The sequence below is a fragment of the Cuculus canorus genome, chromosome 4, assembly GCF_017976375.1.
Source record: "Cuculus canorus isolate bCucCan1 chromosome 4, bCucCan1.pri, whole genome shotgun sequence".
NCBI lineage: Eukaryota > Metazoa > Chordata > Aves > Cuculiformes > Cuculidae > Cuculus > Cuculus canorus.
This window is the reverse complement of record NC_071404.1, coordinates 13,583,734-13,596,449: the sequence shown is the minus strand read 5'-3', so window position 1 is coordinate 13,596,449 and position 12,716 is coordinate 13,583,734. Positions and strand designations below refer to the sequence as shown.

The window sequence follows — 12,716 nt, the reverse complement described above, 5'->3', positions numbered from 1 at the left end:
AGAGACAGTAATTGGGGTCTCTCTGAGAAAGGATTAGTCCAGATGGTTCTTGGTATGTGCTGTTTGTGGCAGATGATGAGAACGCCTACAAAGTCTCTGAGCTCTAACTTTCTAATTAATAAGACATTAATTTGCTGAGATTGTGAAGGATGAAACTACTTGTTTGAGAGACCTTAGTGTTCACAATGACAGTATAAAAATCAGGGGGAAGAAACAAGATTTTGAGTAAGCCAATAAAATAAAGATTTGGTACACCTGAAGGTCCTAAAAGTAAATCAGAAACAGGAAAAATATTGAAGGATATACCAGAGAGACAGAACTAATAGCTTAGAGAACAATGAAAAGATAAAATGTCAAAAAAGTATTGCTTAGTGTGTTTTTATTGTTTGAATGTTGGTGAAAAGACAATTAGCCGACTTAGTAGTACAGATAAATTCACTGTTCAGCTAATCATAGGAATATTCAGCTGAATATCATTGAGAAGCAGCAACTAATTTGAAAAAAGCCTGTAGAATACTTGTTTGAGAACACACAGAAGATAGAAACACATATAAAAAGCAAACACATTTCCATCTTTTTAAAGAGGAATGGGTAGCTGGAAAATTTAATAAAACTTTCATAAAATATGATGTGCCCTTTTTTTCCCAAGGGCTTCAGGCAAATGGACCTTAAAACTGTAGACCCCAGATCTGAAAAGATGCTTTGCATAATTTTTGCTTGAAGAATGAGGTTATAACCAGTGTGACTTTTCTAACTAGCAAATGAGTAATCTGCCGTATGAAACTTGCATTGGACCTTTGTCTGTAATTTATGGCAAAAAGCTTGTGATGAAAGCAATGATGAAAAATGATTGCTACCTCTACCAAATTGTTAGCTAAGGAACAGCAAAAAAACAAAAAAAAAAAGTACTAATGTTTCCCCCTGTGCAGAATGGTCGATAAATATAAGTGAGCAACATCCTATACCAGTTCTTGGTGGAGAGAAAAATGCATTGCATATTCGTAAATGCTCTCTTAAGAAATATATCTGAGGTTGCAAAATAACGCTATGCGTTATTTCCTGCCAAGAAGAAAGAATAAAGGAATTTGCTAATGAAATTTACCAAGCAGTTACTTGAGGAGAATATTATATATAATTTTAAAAAATAAATATAAAAATATAAATAAAAATATATAAAATAAATATTTTGTGGGTTTTTTAAATCAACATAAGCTTCCCTTTTAATACATTCGTATACATAAGGAGAAGAATCCCTCCCTTGTCTCCTCTAGATTTCTCTTACCTTTTGTTCCTTGGCTTTTCCATCTGCACATTTATTATTCAGGTAATGAAACTGCATATTGCAAATGTGACAGTACTGGTATCACTTTATCGTACGATTGGGTCCTTTTTCTTGATCTTTCTTTTTTTTTCCTTTCTGCTTTTATGTTTCTGGACCTGGTTGTTTCCAGCTTTGGGTAGTTGTTGTTTCCTCACCTGCCTGAATGCCCCTGTCAAAGATAGTCCTTAGAGTTGGCTTAGAATCGTGTCACACAGAACCCACAGTTAAATTTCAGCTCCATCAGGAAACCAGCTGTACCACTCAAGTAGGCTGCTTATCAGGCACCCTACCAGTCACAGCTGGAAATAGCAGTGTTGCGTCCATCTCTTGCTGTGGTGAGTGTGGAAAACAAGCAAAAGGATGCAGAGAGTAAAATGCTCCTCCTGGGCAGTTGTTGGGGTAGTCTGAAGTGTGTTCACCAAAGCAGCTCGTCCTTTTCCCCAGATCAACATAGTAAGGTAGATATTCTGCTATGTACTCACAATACAGATCCATCAGCTTCTGAACTACATATTGCTGCTCATAGCAGTCTTGCAAAGAAAGCAACAATACATTAAAGCTGTGTAAGACAGTAGTTTTCCTTGGATGCTTTATTTCAAATATGTGTGTGAGTGGCAGAGGCAAGGAAAAAATCTCATTGGCTGTAGGAAATGGCATTCATGGCGCAGGAAACCTCTTTCACTTGTCTGCTTGTTTTCCGTTTTACTCAGTTGTATCCTTAAAGCACTGAATTGCACTGTTTAAAATGGTCATTATCCACTTAAGCTCACAAAATCTCTCTATTTTAGCTGCTGTATTCCAGCTAAATTACAGAGCTGTTTCACTGTAATTTGATCTTTGAAGCAGCACTAGATTTTTAAAGTTGAAAAAAAAATATTTGTTTTTATTCCCTTGAAAGTATCTGTACTGATGTTTGCAAAGAACAGTTATTCTTTTGTGTACCAAAGGTTTTGTTTGAAATTCTGAATGAAAGACCTAAGCGGACAGCCCTGCTGCTTTATGAAGTTCTTAGGAAGGTTCTGTTGAGAAAATAGACATGAAATGTTGGAAGGAACAAATGTGAGCTAGATGCCCAAGAAAGATGTTAAATAGTGTTTATAAGTTGTGAAACCATTTTACTCTTTCGAACTCTTTTACAAACAATAGCAAACATTAAAATTGTTTCTTTTCTGCTGTTGGCTTAAATCTTCGTAGGGGAAAGATAACAGGGGACAGGAGAAAATTAGGAGTTTTAGTTTCTGCATCTAACTGTACAATTCTGACCCAAATCTACTGAAATCTCGTAAACCCTTGTGGTTGAAATCAGCCAGGACTTGGGGTAGGAGAATCTGGCGTAACTATAACATTACAGTAATATTTGTGCTTGTGGATGCTGAAAGTCCTCTAGTGATTTTTTTACGTTGCCTCAACCAGAGGCCCTTCAGCCTCGATTATTGTATGTTTAGCTGTAGAAGCAAAAGAAAATCCATCAGTCTCCTTCAGACCCTGCATCAGAAGTGGGCGCAAAACAGCATTGGCAGTTGGGTTTACCGTCTTGTCTTTGGAGCTCTACTTTAGTCTTAAGTAATTAAATATGATAGTTTCAGAGAGGAAGGACTTCCAGTTGGAATTTCCAATACCAGTACCATTGAGAGAAATAGCCATTTAGATGGGCGGATAAAAAATTAATAGAACTGTTCATAAAATACTGGAAGTGTGTGTGAGTACGTGATGAGATGAGAAGGAGAAGGCATAAGTTGAAAATGCCATTTTAAAAGGAAAGAAAGCCAACAAAGTAAGGTGGAGTCATGGTACTATCTCTGGAGCTGGTGTTTAATATTTTCTAATTAGGAATATTTCTGTAGTTCACTTAATTTTTCATAATGACAGACTGTGCAATTATAGCAAACGTCTAAGCAATTGTGGGAAAAATTGGTTTTCTAATCACAGTGAATGCCTATAAAATATGGACATCAGCTTGTGTCCCCCATCACCTCCCAAATTAAAACTCCCACATGGATTTAGTATGGATAGCGGGTCTTTCTATGTCTGTTCTTTTGCTTTATTGCATCTGTCCCTTATGGTATAGAAAAGAACATAAGTTATTCCAGAAGGATCAGTTTGCAGGCAAGAGGGGCAGATCTGACGCTCACAACTAAAGTCCCCTCTAGGCTTCTTCTGTGTGGATGCTAGGAGATGTGTGTCTGCCTTTCCCCTAACTGTTTTGGTATTGAGGTGGAGGGTGGAAGGACTTCGGCTCTGGGCAGCCGCGCAGCCATCAGTTCAGTCACCAAGCCATCTGAAGCAGATCCATAGGCCTCTGATGGTGACTTAACCCAGAAAGACTACTGTAGCTTGTTGCAACCCACCAGGCTCAAGCCTGGCTTTGCTTGTGACCTGGTGGTGTACATCCATCTTATGACGTGTGTAGATGTGACACCACCAACATGGGAAATGGGAAGTTAATAAAGCACCGTGCCTGTGGGAGTTTAGATGCCTCTATCTGTAGTCAACAGCCAGTGAGGCTTCAGTAATTAAATTTATTTTGTAAAGACATGTATTTCTTACGAAGTCCTACTTGGGCTTTCTTTTTTCTTTCTTTTGAAACTTAAACTTTCAAAGAACTGGAGTTTCATTCCCTGGAGTCTTGGTTTGAGATTTTGCAGGGTGATTCCAAAAGGAGCGTCCCTTGGTGTTAGAAGATGGAAACCACCATGGGTAGTTTTAATATTTACTGTAGCAGAATTTCATGGGGAAAAATGTTTAATCTGGCACATGCTTCTGAACAGAGCACTTCTGAGTTGTTTGTTTGGTTTGAGAGGGGACTTCTCTTTTTTAAGTAATAAGCATTTCTAATTCACGTTCTATCGGTTTGTAGTCTACAGTAGCTTAAGGAGGAGTAAAAGGAGATTGGGTAATTTTTCCATGCCTAAGTGTTCCAGTTTTACAGAGGAAGGCTGGATAGAAGCTCAGTGTTGAAGCCCATGTGTTACTGTTCGTAAGTAGCTAGTTGGGTCACAGTTTGGTTTCGGGTCATTCTAATATCTCTAAGGGATGTTACAACTGGCATCATCTTTTGAAGGTTAAGGAGGTTTCCACAGCTACAGTTACAAAGCTGTGGACTGTGTCTGTTTGTGATAAGCCTTTGGGATTTTAGCAACATCCATTAATTTCATAAGGAAAAGGCTCTGGTAAACTTGTATTAGCATTAAAATGTGGGGGCAGGGGAGTCTTTAGGTGTTTTTAGTGAGTACATTAAAATTATATTTATCATCAAGACAATCATCTTCATAATCAGTTTTCCCTTATGTTGACACATTAATTCTCTGGTTTAATTTTACATTGTCCCATTAATGGTAATGGTACTACTTTAAACATTAAATTTTGCTGCTTTTTGTTTGCTTTCTTTTTGTTGTGTTTTACACTGAACTGTTTGTCATGGTGACTAATGCTGTTTCATTGTATTTGCATCTCTTGGGTAGCTATCTGTTCTCTTCCTGTTTCGTACTTAGATTATACAATGCAGGGCTGGAATTCATCTTTTTGTTCTGGATTTGTACAACTCTATATTGACAAAGTATGAGCCCCTGTGTGGAGTTTATATTGATTATAAGTTCAGATAATGGGTGTTCTGCTCTAGTTTGACAGTCCTTTCCCGCTAGTATTAGGATTTGAACAGTGTGACCTATAAGACCTAGCAAATTAGTTGTAATACCCAAGTTTCCTCCTTTACATGTAAGTATATTATTTATAGCATAATAAAGTGTGATTATTATCTAAACGCTTTCCTATATTGAATACTGCTCTGCAGAGAATGAGTGGCAGCCAGGAAAAGCAATGCTGGTGGGAAAAGGCGCTCTGTTCTCCCCTTTTTCCAGCATCACAGTGTGAAGGTAAGAAACAATGCTTGTTTGAACCAACTTGCTCTTTCACCTTTGTTAGAACGAAATGCACTTTTTTATGGATTGGAATTGGAGCTTCTGTCTGTATTTTAAAAGCAGTAAACTTCCATCATAAACTCTCTTCTCTGAGATAGGATGGGGTTTCTTCAGTTGCGTTTGTGATAAATCTCCAAGTGTGCTTCTAAACAGTTTTAAAATTAAATTACTTTTAAAATTTACTTAATTCCAAACCCTGAAATTAAATAAATAGCATATTAATCTCTGACTCTGAGAGTACTTTGTTACATTTGTAAGTTTGTTTCAACCTGAGTAATACTTACTAGGTAGCTCATTTTATAAGACTGTGAAAATATGATAATTACATTTTATGTGTTCGTATAAATAACATTCAGTTATTCAGTGAATGTGTGGAATTCCTCTGAAGCTGGGAAGGAGAGGGATTTGCTTTTCGGCCACTCCCTTCACAGTGACAATCTGCAAATTTTTTTGTCCCACACAGAGTAGGCAGGCTGCTCACAGGCAGAAGCAGGTGTGCTTCCAACACTGTTGCCTCCTAAAAATTCATAGCATCCAGCAGCTGGCCCAAGCCCTGCTTTTCAGTGGGCAGGCAAGAATCCAGGCAGCTTTTTTTTCTTTTTTTTCTTTTTTTTTCTTTTTTTTTTTTTTTTTTTTTTTTTTTTTTTTTTTCTTTTTTTTTTTTTTCTTTTTTTTTTCTTTTTTTTTCTTTTTTTCTTTTTTTTCTTTTTTCTTTTTTTCTTTTTTTCTTTTTTTCTTTTTTCTTTTTTTCTTTTTTTTTTTTTCTTTTTTCTTTTTTTTCTTTCTTTTCTTTTTTCTTGTTTTTTTCTTTTCTTTTTCTTTGTCTTTTTTTCTTTTTTTTTCTTTTTTTTTCTTTTTTCTTTTTTCCTGCGTGTGAAGTTACCTTCACTGGGGAGAAGGCAGGAAGCTAAATATGAGTGTTCTGACAGGCTGACAATGCTGACAAACTGACAGGCTGTCTGATGCTTTCTGTTCGTTGAGGCTCAGTGCAAGAAGCTTTAGATCAGAGATCTGGTTCCTTAATTATCTAGAAGTAGATCAACCAGTCATGATTACTGAATTATTTTTTAAGTGCAAGCAACTAAACTGTGCTTTTGTTGCCCAGATGCCTGTACTTTGGTGTTTAGGACAGTTTGGGTTACTTTCAAGATCATCTTAAATTACTTTACTCCCAGCTGGAGAACTATGTTTGTGCACTGAGAGAGAATAGATTGCCTGCAGAACTTTGATTTACCTCCTGGACTGGTAGCAGAACCTCCTATTATTAGAAAAATAATCAGTATATACAAATTAAAGATATTTAGTGTCCTTCTGTGAAGTTGTGGGTTTTTTTCATGGTGATAATTGCAGAGTTATTTCTGGTCTAATAGCAACTGCATGGAGATGCTCTTAAGTACGTATTTTACAGAGTGTTCCTTGAATTCCTTGTGAGGGATTTGTGTCATCTTTTTGCTGACATCTGCTGGCGAACCAGCATAACTCTGCAAGTCTCTTGTGGATGTTAGAATATACAGTATAAAATACTGTCAAGTCCAGAACCCGCTTGATACAGTGGCAGAATTTCTGTGAAGTAGAATAATTCCAGGATTTCCTTTTAGTGTAAAGTTTAACAAAACCAGAGCTTTATCCTCAGAGCTAACGTTATTCATTCAGAAATCTTCACTTGTATCCATTTTTGTGTATGGGTATTTTTTATATATGTTTATTGATGCATGTGATCCATGTATGTGAATCATGTATCTATATGCTACGTGTTGATATTCTGTATATCTTTACTCTGCTAAGTCGAAACCACAACCATTCATGTCAACTTCTTTTGAGCTTCAGTCAGGGTCAGGCTGATGTTGCAGTATATTTTGTGTGGGTGTAGAAATACGAATGATCTAGAATGCCACCCAGTATCAGAATTGGAAAGTGTACTGAAGCATTTATAATAAAAAAGTAATTCTTGCTTTTTGTACCTTAGTATTTTAGATGTTTTCATGAACTAAGTAGCTTCTGGTTTTTTTATTATTTGGTCATCCAGGTAAGATTTGATGAAGCTTATTTTTGAATATATTATGCTTCTCTCTTTAAGGATATCAAACTATAAAATCCCCCACAAGCACAGTTTACGTGGCTTAAGTGTGAATTTCAGGAATACTTCTCTAGATGCTTTCATTTTGACTAAGTGTAAATAACAGTGTTCTTCAATTCTGTTTTTTCTTCCGTTTTCTTCTGATCCTCCCCCCCCCCAAACAATGTAAGAGTGTTATACAAATGCCAAGGGAGAGAATGGTGTAGGAGATGTAAAGGAAATATCCAATGATGATGAACATCTTTTAGATTTTAATATGGTAAGTGTGTCACTGGGGGGGAAGGGAGTTTTTTGTTTATTTTCTAAGGGTGTGCTACTACATCTTTCCTTTCACCTGAGCTTTCAGTCTGGCCTGAAATGAAATTCCTTTGAAAATCTTCAAAAGCTTTTCTTTCCTGACTTTGTATTTTAATCTTCTCTGCGTCTTGATCATTCTTCTGAACATTCCTCTGTTGTACCTTGGGGAATACAGGCCTTTGTACAACCAGTTGTACTTCTGGTAGTTAAGCAAATTCAATTTCCTTTGGGAACACTTGGCTTTTGCTTGTTGCCTGTGTTAAACATGAGTTGTCTTTTCCTCAGCTTCAAATGTCAGTAAGCATGGAGTGGGCTGGTGTGCACTGTGAAGGCAGAAAAGAGCAGTCACTACAGGCATAAACATAACGTGCTGAATTTTGTCCTGCTTATGAGCAACAACCTGATCTTGTGCTGTAGGGAAAATTTGCACTTAACATTAAGTGCACTTAACATGCACCTTATGATGTGCTTTTCAACTTAATAACGATGATAGCACTTAGATTTATATTGTGACATGCTTGCTATAGGTTTACTGAGTCAACTGAAAACATATTTTCAGTTGGTTTTGCTTGGTTCAGTTTGGTTTCGTATGGTTTTCCTTGAAATTCAGTCAGACCTGTGATGTGGTTTTGTGATATTTCATACTTAGTACCAAATTTTGGAGCTAACTTAAAGAGTAATTTTCTAACGTGACCTGTGATAATGATGCATTCTAACTGAGCTTGCTTTTGATTCTCTTGTTGTTTTGTGCAAATCTTAAAATTAAGGAACAGGGGAAAAAAATACTAGTCCCACCTTTTTCCCTGCTGTCCTGCAGTCCTTTCTCTATAGTGGACTCAGTCAGGAAAGAGGAAGACTTGCCCTGTAACCCTGACATCTCTCTTGAACAACTACAAAACTATGTAATTTCCCAGCTCAGAAAAAAAGCATGTTCTGCGTTGTTCCCCATCAACACTGTCAGTTTAAATCCTTAGGTTTCTTCTGTTTATGAAGCAAGATGTGCAGACGATATAAATGCTGAGGCAAAACCAAATGGCTTCAGGAAGAAGATCTACTCCAGTGATAGCTCCAGCTCTGAAGACACAGCCTCAGAAGGTGGAAGTGAATGGGCTGATCCATGTGAGGAAGAGCTTTTTTCTCGAACTCAACTATAAAAACTCCAGAGTAGAACAGATGATTTGAAAGTAACATGAGATGGAAAACTATCCGTAAGGGTCTGTAGCTCTAAAACAACAACTTGAGTTTCCTCTTCAGTTAATGGATTCAGATGTGTATTTATCTTTCTCTTCTTGCTTATTTTATAGATGAGGACACAGCTGTCCTGTTGAAGATTTTTTTTTTTCCCCCCAAAAAAAAAACTGTTAAAAATCTTGGCTATTTGAACTAGACTAGATTGTGTTGTCAAATCAAGAATGGATGTGCATGTGCTTGTCTTAGTAGTACCACTGCTTTTTTGCATCTTAATTGCAGTTATTTTCATTCGTAACTGTAGCTCTACCACTATTACTCTCTTCTTAGCATCGCAGTGTCTACAGCTACTTCTGCTATTCAGACTTCAGCTTTCTGCACATTAGGCGTTGTTCTTTAAGAACCGGGAGATAAATACTTAACACTGTAATCTATCAGTGCCTTTCTGAACGCAGGAGAAAAGCATGAATGACTTGTCCAGTCTTCATTCAGTAAATCTCATAAGTTTGAAGTAGGAACAACAGGGTTGTGATTTAGAGACTTACAGAAACTGTGTTTTCTATCCTATGATCCCCCCCTCCCACAAACCAACACTGCGGATACCATGGTTTGTATTTTTGCTAACTGGAGAAGCCAAGGATTTTTTGTAGGCATGGAGGCAATGTGGGGTATTTTTTCCTTTTTTCTTTTTTTTTTTGTCCTTTTTAGCAATTTGCCAATGTGAGGCAGAAGTTTAAAAAGTAACACCAAAAAATAATAAACCACTGGGGTGATGTGTGGATTGTTGTGAATTTTGTAATGAGAATGTTGTCTTGTTTCAGATGATGGCACTCATGTAACCTGCAAAAGCATCCTGTACTGAACTTGAGCCTGAATGACTGAAACTATCTAAAATGCTCAGAGTGTTCAATGTTTTAAATGCAAAGGGTCAGTGCTTCACTTGAAAGAAATCCTGTGGCTGCTGCAGTTAGCTGCTGTTGTGGCTGTAATTTAGTAAATCTTGTAGTTCATTTTGTGTTCCTGAGAGAATGTGTGGGGCAAGCTATGTGTGTGGTGGGTGGGGGTAGGGAAGGTGATGACTTACGACATACACGTGTGATTGCAGTAGTGATTGTTGCTTTATGTGACTTGCTTTTCAATTTTCTTTTGTTAACTTAGAAAGTTGATACATTGTCAAGTTGCATCTGTACAAGACTATCAACTCCTTGTGCTTTTAACACATTATGCAAATTGTATAAGCCAGGATGAGCAATATTTGCAGAACTAAACATTCTAAGTTTTTACCAACTCATAGTTTAAAAACCAACAACAACTAACTAGTCTATACAATAGCAGCATGTCTATAACATCAGGAAGTGCAGAAGTCCAATAGTGACTTGAAAAGCTTAACCATTAATTTTGACAGGCAATAAACATCACAAGAACTATAGGTGTTTGAAATGTGAGCTGAACTGCTTTTGAAATATGTTCTGTGCTAGAAAGGTTTTCTCTAGTAACTAGGTTTTGTTGCCTTTATTCAGTTGATAACGTAAAAATTGAAAGACGTGGCTGAAAAAAACATGCCATTCTTTGTGCAACGCTTTTGTTGAGATCCTTACTTAAAATTGGCTTGGTTTGTCCTTACCTGAGGACTAACTTTTGGTCCTCCTCTTAGACTGTGTTTTAGGGTTTGTATTCATACAACAGATCTTTTGACACTTTACAGTTTCTTTTCTTAATTAATTTGCAGACTTTGGATAGATTTTTATATATTTTACTTCTGGAGCTTCCTTGAGAGGTTGTTTAGCACCTGCACTGAGAACTAGTTAACTGTAACCTGAAAGTCAAAAAGAATTTCACACAAACATTCTTCAAATCACTACAGTGAGAATGGAATAGAACTTCCTTGGAGAACAAGAAATGACCAAGTGGACATATTTCAAACTTCAGCTCAGTTAATTTTGGCTAGAGCTGCTTCTTTGGTAAGAAAGGGCTCAAAAGTAACAAAGGTGTTGCTTATAGTTACATTGTGGCATGTAATAATTCCAGCACCTTTGAGGAAAATAAAATCGTATGGAGCTTGGGCAATAACAAATTGTCTTTACTTGTTTTCATAGTTTAATGGCTAAAGCTCTAAAGCTTTAAATGAGAGTTGAAGTGTGGTTTTTAGTTTTTCTGTATGGATAGAAACACACACAACAACAAACAAACCAACAACAACAAAACAAAAGCATTAAAGGTTGGCATACGCTGAACCGCACTGTGGTATGAAGCGCATTGCATATCCATAGCACTGAAGTATCAGTTTTCCATTCCTGGGCTGAACTTTGTTTCTACTTTTTGCTTCAAGTGGTTGTATTGTTCTGATTTCACGTACACCAGAGTAACTGATTTTGTTTTCTTGTGGAGTTACTTAACACCAAATAAAAATATAAAAGGACAATTGGGTGGTGCGTCTGTGTGTGTTCACTTTCTTTGACTGACGTATATAACTTAGATGCAGTGTGGCAGTTAAGCATGAAACATTCTGAAGAGAGAGCAGGGAGGGGCTATTAAATTGATTCATAGTTTACAAAGGAAAAAAGAACCATTTGATTACCTATGGGACATTAATGTGCAGTTTTTTCTTTATTGATCCTGAACTTGTTTTTAAAAGAAGTTCAACTTGTGTGTGGCTTAAGCCCATTACCCAAACAGTAATTTGCCTCACTGCTCCCTATGTGCTGTGGTGGGCCATACGGATCCCTTCGAGATAGAGGACAGAAATCGGTACTAAGATTTTGGGGTTTGTTCCTCATAACCTTTCAGCAGATATTTTTCCTTTTTCTCTTTCTTTTTTTTTTTCTTTGCAGTGCATAGCTTCAATTTGCATTGATGTTGGCTTTTCATTGTCTTCACTTTGAGATGAGGTTTTAGGCCACAGCCTTTTGACTCTGGAACCTTATCTGTTTGGCAACAAAGTCTTCTTCAAGAACTGTCATTCATGCTTTTGAAATATTTTTCCTCCATTTTTCCTATCATTTTATTCAATTCAAAAATATTAAATTCTCTGAAGCACTGCAGATCCATAGAGACGTATTAATTGGATCTGCTATCTGCCCAAATTGAATGTTACATGGTTTCATTCATCTTTACTAGTTCTAGACAACAACTAATTTTCAGTCCAGTACATTTTTCTTTACCTAGCGAGTTCCAGTAGAAATTTACCACATGTGGGGTGTGATGCCTTTTGTGTTACAGAATTAATCCATTTGCTCTTGGAAATGTAATTTAAATTTGTTGCCTAAGAGAATAAATCTGCTGCAGCATCCAAACTTTTCATTATGCATCTGTGTATAATAAAAACCTTGTTTCCTTCTCTGGTATGATTTGGTGATGAGTTGAGATCCTTAACAGAAGTACTGTTGAGGCTTTGTTAGCAATTGTTTATGGGCACATAAGATTCTGCAGTTCTGAGATATTATTACAAGGAGCAGTATTTTTAGTTTGTATAATTTTACTCTTTCACACCTTATTATACATTTTGTCTTCCTAAACAGCTTGCAGACAGCGATAGAAATGTTCCAGTCACACACATCAGTTCAAGCATACTGGAACGTCTTGTGCTATCTTCCCCTACCTATCCTGCCCTTCATTTTCTTGCTGTCTCATGGAGGGGAACTTAAAACCATGCAAGTCTACTCTTACCCAATGGTGACAGAAAGTTTAACAGTAATGGTAATTACAAGCCTCACTTTGCTTTTCTTGTCTTTTATAAGGCTTAAGTTCCTACAGGAGGAGGCAGCCTTTTGGGAGAGCGAAATGGCACGTTCTCCTGCTGTTCCAAATGCATCCCAAACCTATTAAAATGGCTCGGTGAACAGATGTTCCTCTGCTGGTAGGACTGCTGGTGTAGACAGTGGCTGTGATGGAAGTGGGCTGCTATTAAACACTGATG

General features: G+C 37.0%; 1 protein-coding gene across 3 annotated transcripts in view; it reads left to right on the top strand.

Annotated features, from left to right (window-relative positions):
- KIAA0232 (KIAA0232 ortholog) overlaps window positions 1-11,222 on the top strand; it is a 66,313-nt gene extending 55,091 nt beyond the window's left edge. The window contains exons 6-9 of one of the 3 annotated variants that reach the window (XM_054064770.1): window positions 5,112-5,193; window positions 7,486-7,574; window positions 8,587-8,731; window positions 9,622-11,222. In XM_054064770.1, coding sequence (XP_053920745.1) covers window positions 5,112-5,193; window positions 7,486-7,574; window positions 8,587-8,731; window positions 9,622-9,662 — 357 coding nt within the window. In that variant the 3' untranslated portion in view covers window positions 9,663-11,222. The remainder of the gene's footprint in view (window positions 1-5,111; window positions 5,194-7,485; window positions 7,575-8,586; window positions 8,732-9,621) is intronic. The other 2 variants (XM_054064771.1, XM_054064772.1) reach the window with 2 other exon arrangements.
- Window positions 11,223-12,716: the final 1,494 nt, after the last annotated feature.